Below are 24082 nucleotides of genomic sequence, written 5' to 3' on the forward strand. Positions count from 1 at the left end.
TTGTGGCTACAGAAGGAACAGAATAAGGCTGATAATATTGTACTGTTTGTCTGTGTTAAGTGTACAAAAAGCACGGGAGGCCACAATAACGCACAACGGAGCAAAAGGGGAGAAAAACCAACAAACGCCGCGAATCGGAACAGGGAGCGGGTTTCGTGACGGAATGCGAAGCCGACCCGTGTGTGAACCGTGGCACCACAGTCACCGTGACGTCACTTCGTGGTTAATTTGCTACAACACCCACTGCCCATCGATACCGTAAGAGCGAGGCCGCTGCACGGGGCCCGCCCAGGGCACCAGGGGCCCGCTCCATCCCTTCCACAGCGACTGAGCCCCGCAACCTGCCCGCGGGCCCAGCGCTCGCGTCGCCTCGGCAACACGAGGCCCTGAGTGGCCGAGACAGCCGCGGCGCATGCGTAGAGTGTGTTTCAGCTGCGGGGGCGACTATTTTGGTGCCTGCTGGAACATGTCATCGCTTTGTGTCCTATACCTTCAGCGGCAGCGATTTTAATGGTGGAGGAGCGGCGAGGCTGGCACCTGGGCGGATTTCCATGGGGTCCCGACGGAGAGGTTTTTAAACTGAGGCGTGAGGGAGGGCCAGCTAGAGCGGTATGATGGACTCCTGCCTGCGAGGACCCCTAGGCGCCGCCATTTTGGAGTCGCCGCGGGCTGAGGAGCCGCTGTCTCTTCCGACCCCAGCCCCGGCCGGCGCCCCGCGTTCCACTCCGGCCTCCAGGATGAGCGTGGTGGAGCATGTGCGGGAGATGGCGGCTGCCGGGCTCCACTCCAACGTGCGGCTCCTCAGCGGGCTCCTGCTCACCATGAGCGGCAACAACCCGTGCGTGCCGCCGGCAGGGGGCTCTGTGGGGGCGGCAAGAGACCGGGGCTTTGGGGCTGAGGCCAGGGCGCCCCTGGCGTGGCGTGGGGGGGGGGGAGGCTCGGGGGTTGACGCAGGAGGCTGGGGGGTTCTGTGGGGTGACCGGGGGGAGGGGGATGAAATAAGGAGCTGAGCGCTTCGTGGGGCCCTGCGGGAGCCCCCGTGGGAGAAGGTCCTGGGGGGGAGCAGATCGGGGCTGCAGCTGCTTGTGGTCTGTCCCTGGCTCTGCCATACGGCTTGCTGTGGGATCATTAGCAGGCCCCGTCGTTTCTCGCCGTCGCAGTTCCCCGCTGTGTAAAAGGCGACCAGCAGTGTGCTCCGGGATGAGGCACGCTGAGGTGTGCGTATGAAAAGCCCTATAGATGCTAAGAGTTTCAGCTTCCCAGGCGGGGCAATCGAGAGACAAGGTGACTTGCCCGTCACTTTCTGATGGATCATCCCTGAGGATCTGCCACCCACATCATTCTCCTCCTGTTGACAGTGATGATAGCGGACATAGCGTCTTTCAGCACTTAAGCTACAGTGCATCGTTCGTGTTCAGTGTAGTTTGTGAATCATAATTGTTACTGACAAAAATTAAAATACGGTCCTAAAACTGAGTTCTTGGCTCTCAAATCTGCCTGTTGCAGAGGATGGTTAACAACAGTTCCCATTGTAAGGTCTTAACAGATGATCAACAACTATCCAACAGATGTTCTAATTGGGGCTACTGTGTTTAAGATGGAACTTGCTTGTAGTTGTGCTTATCTTTTAAGGGTACAAATATTGCACTCTTAGTTCTTCCAGATTTCAGGCACAGCTAGGGGATTTAATCACTAATACTGAAAATATAGCATTTAACAGTTTTGCTCCTATTATGTAATCAGCCAGTTTAAGCTTATATCTTTTTTTAATTTCTTCTAGTGAGTTATTCTCGCCATCACAAAAGTACCAGCTTCTTGTATATCATGCAGATTCCCTCTTCCATGACAAGGAATATAGGAATGCTGTAAGTAAGTATACAATGGCCTTGCAGCAGAAGAAAGCATTAAGTAAAACTTCAAAAGTAAGACCCTCTACTGGGAATGCTGCAGCCACTCCACAAAGTCAGGTATTTGGAACTAGAGTAACATACTGCATATAACTCTTATTCTCCCTGTAAAATGAAGTATTGGTGAATTAATTTTGTAGCGGTGGACTACAAAATTACCACAACAAAGAAGCCTGAATTTTGTGGCTATTTAATTTTGAAAATGTGTCTGACTGCTACTTTCTAATGAAAAACTTAACTTGGTCTCAAATGTCAGAGAGAATGCCCATTTAATTTGTAGTTTTCATTAACAAGAGAGAAAATAGTCTGCATTATAAAAGTACAACCTACTGTCATCTTTACATTTTATATCTTGACTTTGTTAATGGAAATACAAGCCTTTCATAAGATTTTAGTAATTTAGACTCTGGTTTTTATTTAGTTAGAACAACATTTGAGAGAGATTACATTTTAGTGATCAATTTTATTTTAGTGTCTGCCATCTGAAATTGAAGTGAAATACAAGATGGCTGAATGCTACACAATGTTGAAGCAAGATAAAGATGCTATTGCTATACTAGATGGAATTCCTTCAAGACAGAGAACCCCCAAGGTAGGTTCTGGAATTGATTTGTGGCAAACAGTAGTTTAGGTGTTTTTGAAGTTATATAATCATATTTGCTCAAGAATGAAGATGTAGTATATAGCGGTAAAACGATTCAACCTTGACATTTGTGCTTATAGTATTTAAATGAGTTATTTGGAAACACTGGCTAAACACTTCTAAATTATCTGAGTTTAGTAAGCATATCTTCTTTAAAACCAGGTAGTCTCTAAATGGAGTTTCTTTGTTTGTTTGAAAGATTTCACCAAACTAATGGGAGCTAAATGTTTTTGGATGTCTTTAACAGGTAATTTCTGTGAAAATTACCTGGGCAATTTTATTAATGCTAGTGGGAATTACAAAATCTTCCCTACGCGTGAGGAACAAGAGACACCTTGACATGTGCTGATAAGCTATTGAGAGCATGTATACGTAACCTATTTAGGATTGAAGTCTCTGTTAGCTATGCAAAATTCTACTCTCCCCAGCTGACTACTCTGAGGTTTTTGGAAGGTAGCAGAACTAGGTTTTTATAATTCTGGGAAAGAGTAGCTGCTGCTCTAGACAAAAGTGATAAAAATGCCTTAGCTCTGACTATGCTAATACTCCCACCGGTGCTACCACCAGAGGTAGTAAAACAATGGACGGTTCTTGAAAACAGTCCCCTTGTATTGTCACTCTACCAATGGGAGTCTCTTAAGAGAGAACTCTTTTTTTCCTTAAGATTCTTCTCGCACTTTTTAATTATTTACATAGTGCTAATGTTTAGGACACTTAGTATTTTTGGCACTGAACACTACTGAGACTTTGCTTGCTGGTTCTGTCATCTAGGTAATCTCTTAGGCCATTTACACGTCATGCATAACAACTTGCATATTAGCAGCATGCCATCTTGGCCAGCGAGTGGTAACCGCAAGGTGTTCTACCTTTAGCAAGGCTTGCTGTACAGAAAAGGAAGAAAATTGAGGAAAAGAAAAGCAGCCTTCTACCCCTGCAAACCAATAAACCAAAAATGCTTAAGCACTAGAACAGCTAGCTGCATTGAGGGGGGAAGTTTGCTCAAGCCACTTCTGCCCTTTCATGAGCTGTGAATTCAGTCAGAATCTAAATGCAAACCTACTCTTCACCTCCCAAATACAACTGCTCTGGTAGACTTCCACTGGTATGTGGAGAGAGCAAGTAAAAGGAAGCGATAAGGTAATATATAGGCCTTTGCAGACATCACTTCTACTTACGTAAACACTTGCCCATCTTTTGAATGAGTGTTCATAAACCATTTTGAGATTCCCAGAGGCACTACACTAGTGTATAATATTAGGATATCTCCACTTTTCTGTATTCTGAATCAGAAATGAGAAACACTTATCATTTTATAGGAGTTGATGACTTAAGAAGCAGGGCTCATAACTATTCTCTGTACAGAGAGCTGGGAAGATGGGGCTATGCTTGATAACGAAAACATGACTTTTTGGTGAGGAACTCTGCTTTTAATAACTCTTGATTGGATTGTTCTCACAATCAGATTTTTTTGATTACAGATTAACATGATGTTGGCAAATTTGTACAAGAAGGCAGGTCAAGAACGCTCATCTGTTACCAGTTACAAAGAAGTGCTGAGACAGTGTCCATTAGCACTCGATGCCATACTAGGTAGAGACTTTTTCCCCACCAAGTATCTAATATTAAAAATTACATCAAGCAACATTATCACTAAAATATGAGATATGTAAGACATATTAGTAAACTAGCTCATTTGCATATAGTACAGACTGCATGCAATCTACAGGTTGTACAGGAGCATTGTAGCTAACTGCCTGTATAAATTCAAAGGCATGGGATTCTCTGTTTTTAGACATTTTAATGAATTTGTATGACACTGTATTGGATACTTGGATTTGACTAGTGTATTTTTCTGAATAGGTTTGCTGTCACTTTCAGTAAAAGGGGCAGAAGTGGCTTCCATGACGATGAATGTTATTCAAAGCATCCCTAACTTGGACTGGCTTTCAGTGTGGATCAAAGCATATGCATTTGTGCACACTGGAGATAATACTAGAGCAATCAACACCATCTGGTAAGAATCAAGGTGAATTAAATTACTGTTCCTGAGTCACTACTTCACATAGTGTTGTGATAGATTTAAACATGCTGCTTGGCACAGCATGATGCCTATTTTGTGCTGTTTGAGGACCATGCAGTTGATCTGTAAACATTGCTTGGATTTTGTCAGATGCTGAACATAATATTAAAGATTTTTTCCTGATTGAGGAAAAATCTTGATTTGGAAAACTTTAAAACAGAAAGCGTAACAATATTTTTAGACTTGCTATCCATTTTTATGATAAATGTTAAGGTTCTGACAAACTTAAAAAATCATGACATTTTTCCGTACTGGTCTTGGATTGTACCACAGCATATAAATTAAATAATGTCTGAGATCTCTGCAAGATCTGGGTATTCTGTGAAGAAAGCCCCAGTTAAAGTAAATAGTTCTGCAAAGGCTATACACACTTTCATGGGGAAGAGAAGGTGCCTTGAGTCTCCTTAGAGTAGAGTGCTTAATTTTAAAATACGAACTTGTTTTAATTTACAGGATTGAAAAGAAGCTTCTTAAATTACAATCTTTTTGTGACTGAAAACACCAGTGCAGCTACTTTTGAAAACTGACTGCTGGAAACTAGTTTTAAAGTTTTTGTGACTTAACTATACATTTCTAGAACTTGAATGGAAACTGAGAACCCCATGATGATGCTGTGCTGTTGGTACAATTTCTTTGCTCAGATGCTCTTATAAAAGCTACAAGTTTCAGTCAGTGCAGATAAACTTAACTAGGGCATTACATTTAAAAAAACATATTTCCTTTCGGATGTCGGTTGCATTGTGCTTTACTTGAAGCTGCGTTTGAAGTCCAGCTGATATAGATTCCTAGTGCCTATCTCCTAAATGATCATTGCCTGGGGTTAATGGTGTGAACTAGCTACCTTGCTTGTGGGTGCAGCTCAACTTGCTGGTGATTATCTGTAAAGCCCTGGATGGGTCTAAGACCTCAGTATTTGAGACCCCCCCCCTGCCCAGTTTATCATGCCAGGGAAGATTATCTAGGGTGCAGCTATTAATTTCTGGCATCAAACTTCGGGGCTGGCAGCAAGATATCTTCAGTACAGGGTCCTTGCTTAAGAACTGTCTCGCTCTCCCAGTTTGGCAGCCTTCAAGGAGCAATGTAAGTTGTATGTATGTCATCAAGTAGTTTTTTGGATGAATGTTCAAATGGTGGGTGTGTGGTCACTCAGTAAAGAGTGATACCACATTTTGTGGTAACTGTAGGTCTTTAAATGAATGACATTTTAAAATCATAATTTTACAGGTGTATTTGAGAAATAATTTACAGGTTCCAAAGAGTGTTTTAGCATTCAACCAGTACATAACAAGATGCTAGTTTAAATGGCATTTCTTTTCTCTTAAAGCTCGTTAGAGAAAAAGTCTTTACTGAGGGATAATGTGGATCTATTGGGTAGCTTAGCAGACCTGTATTTCCGAGCTGGAGATAATAAAAACTCGATTCTGAAATTTGAGCAGGCACAAATGCTGGATCCTTATCTGATAAAAGGTAGGTAATTGTAAATTCTCAAAGTTGCCCCAGCATGCTAAACCCTTGAATGTCACTAGCACAGCAGGTGCATCCAGTTCACATTCCACTAAAGACTTAACAGCTACATAAATATTTATCAGCACAGCAGGTGCATAGTTTCTGTCCATACCCAGAAGCAGTTGGTGGCAGTCATAGTAGAAAGTGGGTGTTTGTCTTACATCTCGTTAAAAATTACAGTACTTCAAGAAGTTAGTATAGCTGTACATCAGGCTTTCCAAAGAGGAACATAGTACTAATAAATTTAGTTTAAGAAACTGGTGTGTTCTGTTTTTCCTTCTAAATGAACTATGTCTTCATTGTAAGCTGTCTAGAATTCTTCCTGCTCTCATTTTATACCTGTGTTTCTTGATTCCTCCTCCACCTTTATGGTGAAAGTGCAGAGTCTGGTGCTCAAACTTAGTCCCAGAGCATGTATGATCTAGGAGTAGCTACAATACAAGTGCTGTGAAATCACTGGCTCTTATGGTCAAGTTCCATTATGACCTTAAATCTTCATAAAGCTTTTAAGTTTCATAATTAGGAGCTCAGCAATAATACAACTGATCCCAAAGTATTTCATTTTTAGGAATGGACGTATATGGCTACTTACTGGCACGTGATGGTCGACTGGAGGATGTGGAGAACTTGGGCTGCCGTCTTTTCAATATTTCTGATCAGCATGCAGAACCGTGGGTGGTGTCAGGGTAACTTCCACTTACTTTTCACTTCCTCGCATCCCTGGGCTCCTTAGCTAACCTGTGTTAGGAGCTTGAACGTGTTTGGGGCAATGTGTTCAGGTTTCATTAGTTTGGAAGCTGTACTTATTTTGTGAGTCTGCTGTTCTGTTTAAACATTTAGTTCTTGGTCTAACTTTAAAATATCTTGCTAGAAATACATATTACATTTTTCAATCCTTTTCTGGCTGTAGTTAAACACCTTGGAGTTGTTGGGTCTATCAGATAACCAATGTTGCTGTAACTAAGTACCTGAATCACCAATTTTGTTAAAGGCTAATAAGCATCCTATTTTGTTAATGTCTTTTAAAGTAACTTTGCATACTGTAAATCCATCAGTTCCTTTTCTTTTCAGCTTTCCATGAATGACTTTTGGTAGTGCACACTTACCACCATTGCTCTTCTTTTTGTAGGTGTCACAGTTTCTACAGTAAGCGATACTCCCGGGCCTTGTATTTAGGAGCCAAAGCTATTCAGCTGAATAGTAATAGTGTTCAAGCTTTGCTGCTGAAAGGGGCTGCTCTTAGAAATATGGGACGAGTACAAGAGGCAATTATACATTTCCGAGAAGCAATACGCCTTGCACCTTGCAGGCTTGACTGTTATGAAGGCAAGTAAAGTACAATGACTATTGTATACAACTTTGATAGGGCTCTGGTGTACGATGTTGTCATGGTATAGGAAGAGTATAAATTGCCTCCCAGAGTTCCCTGCAGGTGAAGTAATATTGCTTATTACCTAGTAGGTTAATTAATTATATTGAAAAACCCACTAAATAGAGCTGGAAATAGGGAGAAGAGGGGGAAATATTAGACATTAAATGCGTGCTTGTTAAACAAAAATAGCTGAATTTGATGTACGGAGAAGCATGCTTTTTAAATTCTGATAGAGTCCCTGTAGTGTGCCAGTGTATAAATATTTTCTTCTTTTTGGTCTTCAGGTCTCATTGATTGTTATCTGGCATCCAACAGTATCCGTGAAGCAATGGTTATGGCTAACAATGTGTACAAAACCCTGGGAGCAAATGCACAGACGCTTACTCTGTTAGCAACAGTCTGTCTTGAAGATCCAGTCACACAAGAGAAAGCAAAAACCTTATTAGATAAGGCACTGACACAGAGACCAGATTACATTAAAGCTGTGGTAAAAAAAGCAGAGCTTCTTAGTAAGTTGTTGTTTTTTTTTTTTTTTTTCTTTTGAGATGTCTCTTCCTTGTCCAGTTTATTTGAATAATTTCTTACATGAAAGTGAGTGTTCCACAAAGTCGCTAATATGAAAAACACTATACAAATGTTACGGCCAAAGACTAATCAGTTCTGTGTAAAAGAGAAATCACAGGATGCCATAAGATATGAATTGCTTAGATATTACCATGATTGGCCCTATAGTAATACTTCAGATGGAAGAAATTATAACTTGCTAATTATTTAAGAGATGATCATGTGTGCATTGATTTGGTTTAAAATATAACACTAAGAGCAAGAACTACATTTTAGAAGATTTAATCATCACCAACTGCAGATGGTTTTAGGAATAAAGATGAAGATTGTGATTAGTGTATTACATATTAAAGTTATTTTGTGGAAGATCTATCTAAACCATTAATAGAGCTGTAGCTCTGCGTGTCAACAGGTAGAGAACAGAAATATGAAGATGGAATAGCTTTGTTGAGGAATGCACTGGCCAATCAGAGTGACTGTGTTCTGCATCGAATACTGGGTGACTTTCTTGTAGCAGTCAGTGAATATCAAGAAGCCATGGACCAGTACAGTATTGCCCTAAGGTAAAACTTGTAGACACTTGAGTTTGCTGTATGCTTCTTAGAAACTAAAAATTGCATGGCTGCTGAAAGATGGCTTAGTGGCACATCTTCAGTCACTTTTTGTGTGGGGGGCAGTGGTTTAGTTTGTTTGATTTCTCCCCCCCCAGCACATACCATCTTATCAGTGAATTTGGGATTGTCTACAGTGGCACAACTGCACTGCTCTAGCTGTACTGTTGTAGTACTTCAGTGTAGACACTACCGATGCTGACATGTGAGGGGTTCTTCAATCAGCTTACCACTGTCTACACAGGGATTAGGTCAGCTTAACTACGCCGCTCAGGGCTGTGCATTTTTCACACCACCTGAGGAATATAGTTAAGACAACTTGATTTTTCTAGTGGAGACCATGTCTTACTCTGTGTCTTATGTAATGCAATTCCCAATTCAAAGTCTCAAGGACAAAAATTTACGATCGTAAACTTGTGTTAATGTTAAGTATGTTACCAGGCAGTCAGTTGCTAGACCAATAAGAAGGATTAAGGCATGGATTTGTTTATAATTTCTTAAACTGTTCTATACTCTGTCAGGCACCTTGGGCTCCACCTTTAGGCTGGAAGGTGCTATATAAATGTAAGGGATTAACTAAGTTCAAATGGAAAGGTTTTGAATTCAACTGAATCAACGTTTCTTCTTACAATAAAACAGGTCCCTCAAACTCAAATAGAAAAGAATTATTTCAAACTTGGGTAAAATTTAGCATGTTTCAGAATAAGATGCCATATTTCCTAATAAAAAATCTTATGTTCTCTGTATTTTTAAAAGTTAAATACCTATCTTGACTGCAAGACCTTGTTATACACACAGTAAACTGTAAGGTCTGGTAGGTTGGCTATTTTTGCCTGGATGGAGGTGGGGGAAACAGTGTTTTTAGTGCTAGTCGCTTAAATTGCATTTATCTGTCTTCTGCTGCTTTAGTTAGTGTTTCCTAGAAGAATTGTGTAAGCTTCGTTGGGAGGCTCATGGAGTTCAGACAAGTGCATTCTCAAAGGTTAGGAATTTGTATATAGATGATGTAATTGGTGTTAAGTGTGCGCTTTCATCTTTTGTCAAATGGTTATTGCGTCAGTCTGAGGTAAAGTTGCAACATCTTTGAGTTTAAATATCAGTAGCAGTAAACAGGAAGTGGGGGAAGCAAGATGGAGATGTTTTGATTAGACATATTTCTAATGTTTGGGTTTCAGAGTAGCAGCCGTGTTAGTCTGTATTCGCAAAAAGAAAAGGAGTACTTGTGGCATCTTAGAGACTAACCAATTTATTTGAGCATAAGCTTTCGTGAGCATCCGATGAAGTGAGCTGTAGCTCACAAAAGCTTACGCTCAAATAAATTGTTTAGTCTCTAAGGTGCCACAAGTACTCCTTTTCTTTTTTCTAATGTTTACTGCCTTAAGTTTGAGTTAATCCTTTTTTTTCTCCCCCAGCTTGGATCCCAATGATCAGAAGTCTTTAGAAGGAATGCAGAAAATGGAAAAAGAGGAGAGTCCAACAGATGCAACCCAGGAGGAGGATGTGGATGACATGGAGGGAAGTGGAGAAGAAGGGGATTTGGAGGGCAGTGATAGTGAAGCAGCACAGTGGGCAGATCAAGAACAATGGTTTGGCATGCAGTGAAGATTTTACTTAAACTGATATGGGTTTCAGTTCTTGAATCTGCCATGAGGTCCATTGTTCTCTGAAGGAAGAACGTCACCTGCAATTTTTGTATTAACAAAGTGGACTTTATAAAACAACCGACTCTGAAACCATTTAATAGTTCTCTGCATCACAGTTCTGTTCATTTTTGTGATGCTTCCTATTTATCAATTACAAGATTGAGCTGAACTATGCTGGAGATTATTTGTAAGAGTCGTTTAGTCTTTTCTTGCTAAAGCTAGGATCTTGAATATAAAGCATTTCATATAATATACCTATTGCTAGTGACTAAAATGTCAAAATTGGGTTCAAAACTAAGTAGTCTTGATCCTTAGCTATAGATGTAAATACAAGAGTTTTTTATTCCTTTGTGAAAGGCTTTATTCTTTTGTCTGGGCTCGTGCATGATTTCTTGCGGAAGCTTGTAGGAGTCACTTTTATGTATTTGAAAGGAGCAATTTTTCCTCTCTCTTCAGCCAATTAACCTGTTTGATGTAAGGCATTGCACTAACTTTAAAGGTGGAATTTTATCTCCGGCAACCTTGACTTATAGGATACTTTGTAACTAATCAGTTTCTAGGTACGAAGAATAGTACGATGTTAGAATTATAGTAATTTCCCCAATCCATACAAAGCCCTATAATTACTTAGCCTATATGTGAACATTTTCTTCTAAATAGAGTTCAGTTTTATTTAGGTAAGTTACTAAAAGGCATTACAACAGTAGTGACATAAAGCCGCTTCATATCCTGTGTGTGGCACTGTCAGTTTAAAAAAAATTAACTTCTCCATTGCATCACTAGTAGAAATTTTAAATTAGAATGGCTGTCTTGGCTTTCTTTATATTTTACATGTACAATTTAGCTTTACCTATTGAAAATAGAATCTCGTGCTATCACCTACTAAAACTATAGTGAGTTGTCCATGGTAGAAATTCTCACAGTGGGCATCTCTTATTAAAAGTAAATCTTTCACTGAAACCAGAAAACCAAACAAAACTATTTCTGTGGCACTTAAATTTTGCAAAAGAACTACCCTTGTCCTAGTGTTTCACTCTTGATTTACTTGCTTCTTGCTAAAACATATGTCTTTATAACGCTTTCTAGTGGTGCTATAGTTCACATTGTCTTCAGGCCATGATCATGCATAGCCTTGTAATTCTGCCTGTGGCTGCTCAAATCTATTGTACTCTTCAGTGCTGTCATAGCAGCTGAAGCAGAGGTTGACAGTTTTTTGTATTGGAATTTTTTGATACTCTAGAGCAAATACTTGACACACACAATAGAAAACAAGCTTTTCACTAACTATAGTAGCATAGCACATACAAGAATAAAATACATGAAATATCTTCAGTCCCAAAATCATAAATAAAAATACATATTAAAAGGAGGGGACACTTAGTCCTAGAACACATATTGTAGCCTGTTGGTTTTGGAATGTTTAGCATGTGTAAGCATTACAGAGTCTGAACAGCTTCTTCCTGTACATAGCCAGACAGCTACCCATAATGGATAGTCTCCTCTTTCTAATCTTTTAGCTATGTTTGAGGGTGGGGGAAACCACTAGCTTTTCTCTGGTGTCAATTGATTTGCACTAAAGTAACTGAAAAATAAGCAAGCAGATAGCCTGCCTTACTGTCCTATTATTGATGGTCTTAATTAAGAAGTCTTTTGGCTTATTATCTCATTTCACTAAACACTGTGCAATCCAAATGGGCTACATTTAAACTTAAAAACAAATCATATTTAGGTATCTGCTCTCTGAGATTGTGATCAGTCCCTTCCTGGCTCTAGTCTACTTCATGAAGAATTCAGCTGTTTGTCATTCAGCAGTGGACGGTGATAAGTTTCAACTCCTTGCATGTTGTTCCTTCTTTACAGAAGGAAACTGTAAAAACCAAACTGTTCCTTTTGCAATCTGTCCATTTCTTCCTTTCTGTGCAATAAGCCTCAAAATCGGTGCTGCTTCTGAAGGTTAACCTAGGTTGGCTGTTTCAAGTCTCTTAATTGTATGTCAGACCCTAGTTGTGAAGATCAGATTACAAGTATTAAATGCTCCCTTAGGAAGTAAAGCAAAAAGGCATTGTGTGTTTAAAAGCTGACGAGAGTATGTGGGAGACACATGGTGTACGTTTTAAATTGGCAGCTGCTCAGCTGAGGGTTTTTACTTCAAATGACTCATTCAAATGCCCCTAATCAGAGCTGTTCTTATAGTTTCCAGCTGTGTTAGCACCATGCATTGCAACACTTCTTTTCCTCTAAAGCAAAGTTGACGTGGCACAAGAAACCTGAAGTCTAGAGCCCAGTCATAGAATGGTTCAGTGTGTTTGCAGGTAGGAAAGCCTGTTAGTTTTCTCACCTTAGATCACTCTCTTTGGTTAGAGGTAGCCTAACTATTGAATCACTACAGCAAGGGCTATGAATGATGAAGAGTTTTGAAAACCTTTATCCTGTAGTAGCATAAACCAGCTCCTGCAGGGTGGTCCTTCTTTCATTTCACCCAAGGCCCAGCCCTAATCCCATTGGTAAATGATAGAAAGAACCCAATTAAATGTTAGGGAGAGGTAAAATTGTAATGCACTTTTGCTAATTTCAAAGTAAGATCTTAGTATCCGTATGCAAGCAAATTGTTATTGGGTAAGACTTCCGTTAAGACAGTCTCTTTGACAAGAATAGAGGCCAAATTTCAAGAAGAGTTTCTGCTGTAAGAAACTTTCTTGTAGATTTCCTTTATGGGCAGCTGTGGAAAGCTTAATTTAGACACCTTTTTACATCCAAGAATAAAACAATATCAATGTCCAAGAATATGGCCCCGGTTTTATTGTGGTATGTTTTTTGAGAGAGAGTGCTTTGTTCATTATCTAAACTATAGAAAGCTCAGCCAGATTCTGCAGTAATGGGTACCTCTATCCATGTATGTAATAATGTTAGAGCTGTACTGATCATATCATGTATGCTTTTGCTAATGAGTGTACTGTGGCTGGATATGGAATTATTTTAAAGAGTATTTTAATGTTTGTCTCAATTCTAAGGGGATTCTTGGTCTATTAAAGACCCTTCATTAACAATCTAATTTTAGAATATGAGCTGTTTTTACAACCTTGTGCTCCTGAATCCTGTGGTTGGTTCATAGTTTAGGGAATATAGCTAATGCAATTAGCCCATAACAAGTAGTTGTCCTCATTCTGTACCTTAATCTTTTGATGTGTACGCTCAAAGAGATAATGAAACCCAAAACTAAAGCTCAACCTATATCAAGAGCGTGATGTAAACTCCCTAACATGATGCAATTCATAGGTGAGGTTGGAATGTCATAGCTACCCAACTGCTTTTTGCAGTACAAATGGTAGATTAGCAATTGCAGGTGGTCTGAAAGAGTAGATAGTCTCTGGTAAAGGGCAAAGACAAAATCTGCGTATTTGCTTAACTTCCTTGCTGTTTGACATTAAATCACAAACTTCATTAACTTCAGCTTTTACTATGGTGGAAAGACCCTGCTATGATGTGAGGAGACCAAAGTTCCTTCAATCCTACAGCTCCCCCCAAAGTCCTGTAACCATTACAAATCTGTTTTGCCAGCACCTTAAGGCAATGTGTGTTGGAGGAATCGGGCAGTCCTGGAGCTGCCAGATAACAGCTGTCCTGCAGCAAGTTACTGAACCTCTTGCCAAACTTCCCTGTCTGTAAAACGGGGATAGTGCTTATTTCCCTACTGCACAAGGATGTGAGAATTTTAAGCAAAGATTATACAATGATTAGAAAACCATAAGGTGCTATGTAAGTGCTGTTTACCCAATTAAAGTGTCATATTCTTTCTACCCTTCCTTTCCTGTCATTCCAGATTAGGAGCTTTCTCCTTAATAATCAGCTTCTTCCATAGGCTTGTTTCACTTAGTGATGGTTAGAGCCTTCCCTTTTCATGACTCTCTGGAGCTGACATTGAAGTTTAAATCAGCCAGAGTAGTAGCAGTGTTTTTGTTACACAAAAACTCCTAGATGTGGCCTCAAAGGGAATCCCATCAGCTCTATCTGCGCTGGCCTTGTGTGTAGCTGTAGTGTGGGAGTATTTTAATCACCTTGTCAAAACCTAAATTGCAACAATTTATTTCAAATCTGTTGGTGCCAACCCCTGTGTGGACACTTAAACTTGAGTTTATAAATTTACCAACACAAACTAACCAGCTATAAACCAAATTTAAATCAGTTTAATGTCATTGTTTTCATCAGTTTAGCATGCCTTTAGTTAAATTGGAACAACTGTGTGTGTAGACCAGGCCTACGCTTGCTCAGAGCAGATCGAGGCAATGCTGTACCAGAACACCAATTGGATGTGGGCGAACTGTTGCACTTACTAGTGCAGCTGTGAAAATGGGAGACTAAGAATGTCAGTTGCAGTTTGGCTATTGCCAGAAGGGAGAGGGGTAACTGGTATGTGTTTGGGGCATAGTGGAAGCCCACAGTAAAAAGCATGAGAGAGGTTAATGTTGGAGAAAGGCATGGGGACAGTTTGTAAAAGCATTTCAAATGTATAGAATTGTTTTTGGCTAGTCCATATCCTTCCCCTTATTGTTAACATACCTGATAGTAATAAAATAGGGAGTCTAGGAGGTCTGTGCACTTGGACTTGATGTACTGACCCTTCTACTTCTGTCACTAGCCTCAACACTAATGCTTTAGTGTTGGAAGTTTGTGAGGTTAGCCACTGACAGATGTTTACATTGTGAAATCCTCTATTAAAACTGCTCCCCTGCTTCATTAGTAAGCTCATGAGAGACCAAGGACTGAAACGGTTTCGAGACCAAACTTCCTTCTCCCAAGCCCATCTTCTTCTCCCCAGGTTGTGCTCTCAAAGAAATGAGGAATGCTGGTAGAATGCTGTTTGGAGCTTGCTCTGCTACTGTCCCGGTTGTACCCGATATGTGGAACTGAAAGGACTTTGTGCTCCATAAGTGTCAGTCCTTTCACAGGCAGTAACACTTCTCTATAAAGAAAAAGAGGAATTGAATAACTTCTTTTGAATAAGATGTCCTGGAGGTGATTTTTCTTGCAGCGTGTAAGAGGTTTGTTTGGTCAGTGTGTGGCATGAAAGGAAGCAATGACCTTGTGTTTCAAACTCTGCCCTGATAATGTCTTGAACTCTTCCACTTTGTCAGCTGTGCATTCTAGGCCCCCAGTGAGCGTTAGAATGTGTCTAGCATGGGGGGGAAGAGGAAAAATAGCCTGTCCTGAGATAAGGACTTGATCTAAATCTTAAAATAGAGCCAAAGAACAAAAAGTCCTATTTACATCAAAGCTGGCCTGACCAGGAGGTAGCAGCAGCGCTCTGCTTTGCTCACTGGGGTTTAGAAACTTGAAACGCTCCCAGCTGAGAAGAGCTTAACAGTTGGCACAAGTGAGATACTTATGTTGGCAGCTGATTCGAGAACTTCATGCTGCCTGTATCAACCCAAGGCCCTCTTCCTAATTTGGCTTGAGGTACAGTACATTGCCATGCTGCCTGTGACAATGCCATCTTTTCATTTGAACTATTTAATTTTTTTTTTTTTTCCTCCCAGCGTTCAGCGTATAATGTAGGTAGATTTCAGAGTAGCAGCCGTGTTAGTCTGTATCTGCAAAAAGAAAAGGAGGACTTATGGCACCTTAGAGACTAACCAATTGATTTGAGCATAAGCTTTCGTGAGCTACAGCTCACTTCATCGGATGCATTCAGCTGTAGCTCACGGAAGCTTATGCTCAAATTGGTTAGTCTCTAAGGTGCCACAAGTCCTCCTTTTCTTTCAATGTAGGTAGAGTTTCCCTTGAGACACTCGATTGGCTGAGGAGGTGAAGTTGATAACTCAGGAGCAAGATAGAGCCCAGCAATGTTCCTGTAAACTTCAGCACTGTGCTCTCAGAGCAAGGAAAAGTACTGCAAACATATATCCTCCTTGTGTGTAAACTGCAGTCAGTGTAGTTCCAGCTGCAGATTAGAAGGGCTTTGCAAATTTTTATCAGAAAACTGGTAAGACATTGCTCTTGAGTATTTTTTCATCTTACAAATCTTGACAAGGTCCTTTATCAATATATAGTCAAACTGGGTTGGAGGGATAACATGGCTTAACCTCTGTTGGGCTCTCTTTTCTGAGCACAAGATTGTAGTATCTAAGGGCACATAATTATCTCTACCAATCCGCTAGTCAATGGAGTTGTGTAAGATCCAAGCTGAACTTGGCCCAAGTGTGTGTGTGTGTGTATCAGTGACATCTACTTGCCAGCATGTCAGGCCTGTTGAAGTGACTGTTGCCCCTCTGGTGGTGGTGGAGGCTTATTGAAGCTATAAGCCCTGGTATAACTCTGGGTATTACCCATTAATGCAGGTGCTAACTGGCCTGGAACAGCTGGATCTGAATTCCAGACCTGCTGCTGACTGAATGCCCAGAACTATTATCAACTGCAGAACAGAATGTGGAGATGGTACTCTGATCCTTTCTCCAGCTCTGCAGTAGGGTTTTTAATAGGTGTGTGGGAAGCTAGTTCCAATTAATCTTGCAAAGATTGTTCTGTAGAGGAGAATGTCACACTGCTAAAGTTTGTAAAGTTTTGACTATGCTTCTCCCCCCCCCCCCCTTGTCTCCATTTAAAGTCAAAGTAGTCCAATGTGTGGGCTGAACTGTAACCCAGGTCTGCCACATACCTGTTCTGTGACTGAAGGTGGTACCTAGCCTCTGGACTTAGTTTCCCCATCTGTGAAAAAGCAATAAATACATCTAGCCTGCCAGGTGTGGCTTGAAGATTGTCGAATGTTAACTCTTCTCTTGCTCCAATGGCAATGCTGATTTATTTTCTTTGCTTATCTCCATACTGGGATGCTTCTGCCAATAACACTCAAACCCTGGGAATGCTGGGAGAGTGTGTGCATGAGAGAGAGAGAGACAGACCGGTTTAACCCTTCTTCTGCTGCATCCTGATTGCTGCCAGACTGTTTCTGGCAGCAGCATCATTTGGAAAGGACTGCAGGAAGCAGGGTGAGCTATTAACCTAGTTTTAGTCCTGGTGATTTACTGTTCAGACTGTAAATTCAGAAAACCTTTCCATAGTAGAAGGTACATCATCCATCATCTGGCCTTACATAGGGGAAGAGACATTTACGATGGCTAACCCTGCTGTTGCTACTAGAATTCTTGGCCTCATATAGGAAATCGTGTTCTTGGGCATGTGGCCATTATGTGAAACGAAACATTCCCTCTCACAGGCAAAGAGCCTTCGATCCATGCTCACTCTGGGGAGAAGGAAAAGGGAGTGACCTACCTCCGCCCAGTCCATTCTCATTGTAGACCAGTGATGAGCGCTCTAGCCCAGGGCTGTATAACACATGCCACTAACGGATAGCTTTGTGTTATATTATCGAGGATGGCCACAAGACCAGATAATGGTGGTTGTCATGGGGCGTGGGTGCCTCAGAAGGGTACTATGATGATAAATGTCTGGGCAGGTAAGTATTAACCCAATTGAGGTATCGCTCCCCACTGATGCAGCCACTCCCCCTTTTCCTCTGCTCTGTGTAACTTCCCCTCATCATGGGTTGGTTGCACTCATCACCAGCAAGCAGTAGAGAGATTGGGATACTCCAAACTGTCAACACTCCAGGATTTGCAACTGAACAACCCTCAATGCACTTGTTGCTCTCCCCACGGGAAATGCTGCAGCAAGCTAGGCCCAGATTTCATTGTGGCAGGGTAAGGGGTGATCAGAAGTGGTGTCAGCCTGAAAGGTTGCCATGGGTCATCCATTTCTCCTCACACTGGTTGTGGTGTTTTGGGACTGGATGGCTGAAAAGACTGGAGATGGGATATAGAACCCTCCAGCTGGATGCTATAGGGTCAAATCCAGGCCTAGTAGCTCTTTGGCAGTCTGTGAAATGAGTTGGTGGGTTCTTAGGCCAGCTTCTAGTCCAAATCTCTGTCGTCCTCCCACTGGCACTAATTGCCCTATGTGCTGGCAGTCTCCTCAGAGAGGCTGTGGGCTGAATAGACCATAGAGATTGAATTATCCTTTTCCCCTCTGGAGATGCTCCCTGCAGCTCCCCATGCTGCACCAGGTCTGTAGATAGAGAGCCTCAGGCTGCCAGGCTGTCTAGGTGCTGCTCTTCACAGGTGCTAAATTGACAAAAACTAAGGTAAATACATTAACCTCTACTTTACTTCAGTGAAGGTCTGAAATCCGGAGGAGAAGGGTAGCAATGAATCAAGTTTATTGGCTAAATTTATCTTTGGTGTTGGGTTCAAGGTCTATTGGCCCAACTTACCTTTATAATGGGCCCAATCAGAAACACTCCAATCACGCCGAACTTGGAAAGGTATAGACTTGGCTCTGGCTTTCACACCCCGAAAGTCAGGTCTGTTCAGCTCTAGCACTGTGTACGTTTGCTTCAAATGGGCCCTGAGGTTCAGTGTTAAATGATTTAAGTGGGAAATGTTTCTGAGCCACTCACACCCCAGAATTTCCAGGGCCTGCTCAGTCATGTGCACCTCGCCTTTTGTTGCATTATTTCAGAGCCTGAGTGATGTAACACCTGGGTGTGGCTGGTAATTGTGCAGCCTCTTAAAGCAAAGCTCCATAGTTCTGCTGCAGCAAATTTATAACTTAGAGGACAAGCTGTAACAGGATCTGGGAGCTTTGGAAACTTGGCCTCATTTTTATGCACCTCCTATTGCTCCAGGTATTGACAAGTTGACTGAGTCTGAACTGCAGGGAATTTTTCACTGATCAGATAGATTTCTTTTGCACAGTGAAAGATTTCCACGACGCATTTACACAAGGGGAGTTTGGGCTTTGGAATTGCTACTTCCCTTACCTACAAGCAGTCTTTGTTTAGCACCTTTTAATAACAAACCTCCCAAGGTGTGTACAAGGAGCAAGGGCTAGGGCAATTTTTAAACGCCGATAGCTTGAGCCCAGTGCTGGTATTGTAAACTGAAGCATAGAGGCTCTCAATGTATAGCTTGTAAAGACACTGGTTACACTAAACTCTTCTGCACTAGGAGGGGCAAAGGTCACTGGATCTCAAGGAAAGATCAAAAAGTGAATGCAGAAAAATCTGCCCACAGTAATTCACTGCCTTCTGGATTAAGGGCCAGGCTTCTAATACCTGCCCCCTTTCTTGTGGGCATAGGTTTGTGTCTGCAATGAAGTGCAATTGTAGCTTTGTCCCTGCCAATCATTATGGGTGCACACCCTCCCACTGAGATATCGAAAGCAGCCTATTGTGCACACAAATCAGAGACTGAGATTTCTTAATTGTAAGACTTGTGCCTGTAATTTAGGCCCAAAATTAAATTGCATCCACAACAAGGAGACCACTGTAAAAATGCAGTACTAAAATTGCTAGTGGAAATGTGGCAAAACAGAATCTTTGGCAGGACTCCCTGGGAAGTTAAAGAACTCCACCCCCATGGCTGGGTTAGTGCCAGGGTTCAGTAGGGCAATGTCCAATGAACTATTCGCTCCCACCGGAGGTAGTCCTTCCTGGTCAGGGTGGAGGCACGTTTGAGAGAGAGATGGAGGTCAGGGGAGGCTCCCTATGTGTGTGGGTGTGTTTAGGGACTAGGAGCAGTAATCTGGAGATTTTTACCAGCATGCAATTCACGTGGAAAAAAAATGTTCTTCAAAGTTTATAAACTCTGTGGAGGGCGTCCTGCCCCAATGATTGCTGGGCAGGGCACAGGAGCGAGACTGACATGTTCCCTCTTCTGCCATCCGAACGTGTTGAATTTGTATGACTTGGATACTAAAGCACCAGCTTGCTGCGTGTTTTATGGCTTGCCTGTGATATTATCTTGCTCCATTATTAAGCAATATTCTTTGACTTCATTGTGTAGGAAAAAGTGAGCCTGCCACCTGCGTCAACAGCATGCGGCTTACGGCTTTTGTTGTGGTTCCCAAATTTGTTTTCCATTTATTAGGGTTGCCTCTCAACTTGCCTCCAGTAACTAACCCGAGAGAGAGACAGACTATAATGAGCCCGTTGCCAACTGTGCCCACATATCTATTCAGGGGACACCATCACAGGGCCTAATAACATCAGCCACACTATCAGAGGCTCGTTCACCTGCACATCCACCAATGTGATATATGCCATCATGTGCCAGCAATGCCCCTCTGCCATGTACATTGGTCAAACTGGACAGTCTCTACGTAAAAGAATAAATGGACACAAATCAGATGTCAAGAATTATAACATTCATAAACCAGTCGGAGAACACTTCAATCTCTCTGGTCACGCAATCACAGACATGAAGGTCGCTATCTTAAAACAAAAAAACTACAAATCCAGACTCCAGCGAGAAACTGCTGAATTGGAATTCATTTGCAAATTGGATACTATTAATTTAGGCTTAAATAGAGACTTGGAGTGGCTAAGTCATTATGCAAGGTAGCCTGTTTCCTCTTGTTTTTTCCTACCCCCCCCCCCCCCAGATGTTCTGGTTTAACTTGGATTTTAACTTGAAGAGTGGTCAGTTTGGATGAGCTATTACCAGCAGGAGAGTGAGTTTGTGTGTGTATGGGGGTGGGGGGGATGTGAGAACCTGGATTTATGCAGGAAATAGCCCAGCTTGATTGTCATGCACATTGTGTAAAGAGTTGTCACTTTGGATGGGCTATCACCAGCAGGAGAGTGAATTTGTGTGGGGGGGTGGAGGGTGAGAAAACCTGGATTTGTGCTGGAAATCACTTTAGATAAGCTATTACCAGCAGGACAGTGGGGTGGGAATAGGTATTGTTTCATATTCTCTGTGTATATATAAAGCCTGCTGCAGTTTCCACGATATGCATCTGAGGAAGTGAGCTGTAGCTCACGAAAGCTTATGCTCTAATAAATTGGTTAGTCTCTAAGGTGCCACAAGTCCTCCTTTTCTTATAATGAACTGGACAATGTGAAGCATTTTGTTGGCAATGGCCTATCTGTCCATCATTCAGAGTTATGCCCTGAATTTACAGGGGCACAGATGACTCCTGCAGGCTCACAGTTGTGACCTATGCACATGTGACATAGGAGCTCAGGTTGCCTGTACAATGAGCTTTCCGCCCCTCAGGCTCAGCTGTTATGCTTCTAAAGGCAGTAGAATAAAATTCTCTCAAATTCAGCCCTTTAACCAGCTCCAGAGGGCAGCTTCGCCTTCCCGAGAACTACCTTTACAGAAAGGAAAACTCCTCTGTTTAGAGCAGGTCCAAAGAGGCTGTGGCTATGCCAGCTTCCCCTACTTTCTCCTGCTATTGTCCTTTAACCTTGAACTACTCTGGTCGGGGGCAGGGGAGGATAGTTCTGTCACCGCAACTTGTTCAATCCTCGGCAGCTCTACAGAGACTGATACCAAGGGAGCCAATTTATGGTGCAGGCACCTGTTAGCTGAACTGGCTGTACCTTCCCATGTTAATGTCACAAAGGCAGCTAAGCAGCCCTATGGTTCCGTGGTAACATCTGATCGGTACCAAGACAGGCTTTGTTTGAGCTGGCAAGTTAGAGGGGGAAGAGCTCCAGTGTTCTGTTCCAAATCCCCTGATCTATTCAGTTCCCCTTCCCCGTTCTAACTCTTACCTGGACACAAGCATGGAATGGACAGGACTAGAGGAGACAGAATCTGGCACTACTTTTGCAGTTTGTTCCTGCAGTAGCAAACCAGGACACAGTGCGGCACAGATCTTGCTGGCATGGGGTGTTAAAATAGAACACGCTGTAGCCCTTCTTTTTAAGGTGAACTCCAGCAAAGCATGAGATCACTTTCAGCAGGCTTACGGATGTGACCTACTTGGTTTATTTAATCTCCCCTGTGGCCAGTCTTGAACCTGTCCCTTTTGTCCAAATAACCCTTGTGTGCAAGTTTTCTAGTCAGAATCCTTGACTCCCCTCTGTGGTCTTAACTAAAGCTGTGTGAAGAATCATTTTTTCAGTTTGCTGGCTGCACTGGAAAAAAAATTATTAGATTGGCACACAATTAAAACGTTTTGGCTTTTCTCAGCACGTCAGAACAAAAGTGATTTTCCACTTTTTGTTTTCAGGCATTTTTAATAACCTCTCTTGTTTGGTATGAAAAGCAAAGAACACTCTGAGTTTTGTGACTGGCATGTCCAAGTGAAGGTGTTGCCTGTCTGTCCTACTGCAATACTGCTCCTGACCAGGGACGTAGGAGACTCAGCTTCAAATTCCCACTCTGCCTCCTTGGGAGCAGGGACTTGAACTACCTATTGCAAGTGAGTGTCCTACCCACTGGGCTGTAATGTAGTCTAGGGTGGGGTTCTTAATCACTGCTGTGGAAACCGTTCTGTTCCATAGAAATAGTTAATTGGGGACTAAGAGAGACTATAACCTGGTGGCAGGGCACTTGTGTGGATGGGGATACACTGGTTCCTGTCGCTGTTACAATTAATATTTATTTATACAACACCAAACCGCTTCAACAGGAGAGACTGAGACCTGCCCCTAAGGACTGTGTGGCTGTTGGTTAGAGCACTCCCCCAGGCTGTGGAAAACCCAAATAAAACTCCTTGCTCCAGCTCACACCGATGGGGACTTGAACTCAGGTCTCCCATCTCTGGGGTGAGTGCTCCAGCCACTGGAATAGAAGGGGGGCACCCCCACCACCTCGCCTCAGTTTTGTGAATGGCATGTAACTCCCCTTCTGAATCTAGCCCTTCTCCCACATTTTTGGATGAAAATATCTGGTGAATTTGTGTAGAATTCATGAGTAGTTTTGGTTGACAACTGCATTTTTCATTTGCAGTGGTATAAGCCATGTTGGACCCTGGATATTCAAGAGACGGGGTGGGTAAGGTCATATTTTATTGAACCAACTTCTGTTGGTGAAAGAGACAAGCTTTTGAGCTACTGACCTGCAATAAAGCTCGTCTCTGTCACCAGCAGAAGCGATGATGACCTCACCCAGCTTGTCTAGTTGCCAAAAAATGTCGTTACGCAAATTGTCCAAAAAAGAACTTCCCCAAGCTCTAGTTTTAACTGCTGGTTATCGTTTCTCCAAAAGTCCTCATGCCAACGGAAAGGGGCAGTTCCACATTACTGCTAGTGTTGCCTGAGGACAGAGCCTTGACTGAAACTAGCACAGGGAGCAAATAATTTGGAGAAGACCTTATTTGGGGTTTAAATGCTATGGTAGTAGGCACTTGATAATCAGAGACGGTGAATCTTTGCTCTGTAAGGCAGTCTGATGTAATGTATGGGGGACCCTGCATTGGGCCAGGCTGATATAGCAGGGCTAGATTTTCTTGCGTCCTACTTAACGGTTAATATAGGTAAAATGCTAAAGATTTCTAATTTGTTTAAGACCCTGACCAAAGCTAAACACACCAAAGGGGAGTACTGCTTCCTCCTGCCTCTCTCCTCCCTTCAACTTTCCAGGGAAATTCTGGCTGCATTTTGGTTGGCTGAGGGCTGAGGCCTGAGACAATCTCTAAACTTTACCTCCTCCTCCCCTCTGCCCCCCAATCCAAGGTTCACGTGTGACTTTCAGTTCTATAAAGCAGTGACTCTTAACCTTTCCAGACTACTCTACCCCTTTCAGCTGTCTTTGTCTTACATACCCTCAAGTTTCACCTCACTAAAAAACAACTTGCTTGCAAAATCAGACATAGAAATACAAAAGTGTCATAGCCCCACTGTTTCTGAAAAATTGCTGACTTTCTCATTTTTACTATATAATTGTAAAATTGGAATATAAATACTGCACTGACATTTCAGTGTATAGTATGTAGAGCCATATAAATAACTAATTGTATGACATTTTAG

The 24082-nt window shown here is 42.0% G+C and overlaps 1 protein-coding gene across 3 annotated transcripts; it reads left to right on the plus strand.

Moving 5' to 3' along the window:
- The first annotated feature begins 620 nt into the window (after positions 1-620).
- Positions 621-13378, plus strand: ANAPC7 (anaphase promoting complex subunit 7). 3 transcript variants are annotated; one of them, XM_084649169.1, is made up of 11 exons: positions 621-838; positions 1781-1967; positions 2380-2499; positions 4029-4140; positions 4411-4564; positions 5955-6097; positions 6705-6822; positions 7266-7462; positions 7793-8017; positions 8485-8635; positions 10096-13378. In XM_084649169.1, exons 1-11 carry the CDS (start codon positions 738-740, stop codon positions 10283-10285), a joined length of 1698 nt encoding a protein of 565 aa, XP_084505295.1. In that variant the 5' UTR covers positions 621-737; the 3' UTR covers positions 10286-13378. The 3 variants fall into 3 exon arrangements, with proteins under 3 accessions (XP_084505295.1, XP_084505296.1, XP_084505297.1); XM_084649170.1 differs by lacking the exon at positions 621-838 and adding an exon at positions 1048-1215; XM_084649171.1 differs by lacking the exon at positions 621-838 and adding an exon at positions 1052-1215 and having other exon boundaries at positions 1781-1869.
- The last annotated feature ends 10704 nt before the right edge of the window (positions 13379-24082 follow it).

This window comes from Lepidochelys olivacea (assembly GCF_965140295.1).
Source record: "Lepidochelys olivacea isolate rLepOli2 genome assembly, chromosome: 15".
NCBI classification, from domain to species: domain Eukaryota; kingdom Metazoa; phylum Chordata; order Testudines; family Cheloniidae; genus Lepidochelys; species Lepidochelys olivacea.

Excerpts from the sequence above, each read along its gene's own strand:
- ANAPC7 (XM_084649169.1), top strand. The coding sequence starts at position 738 with ATGAGCGTGGTGGAGCATGTGCGGGAGATGGCGGCTGCCGGGCTCCAC. Across the intron at positions 1,968-2,379 it reads CAGCCACTCCACAAAGTCAG|TGTCTGCCATCTGAAATTGA; the intron begins GTATTTGGAACT and ends ATTTTATTTTAG. Across the intron at positions 6,823-7,265 it reads GAACCGTGGGTGGTGTCAGG|GTGTCACAGTTTCTACAGTA; the intron begins GTAACTTCCACT and ends TTCTTTTTGTAG.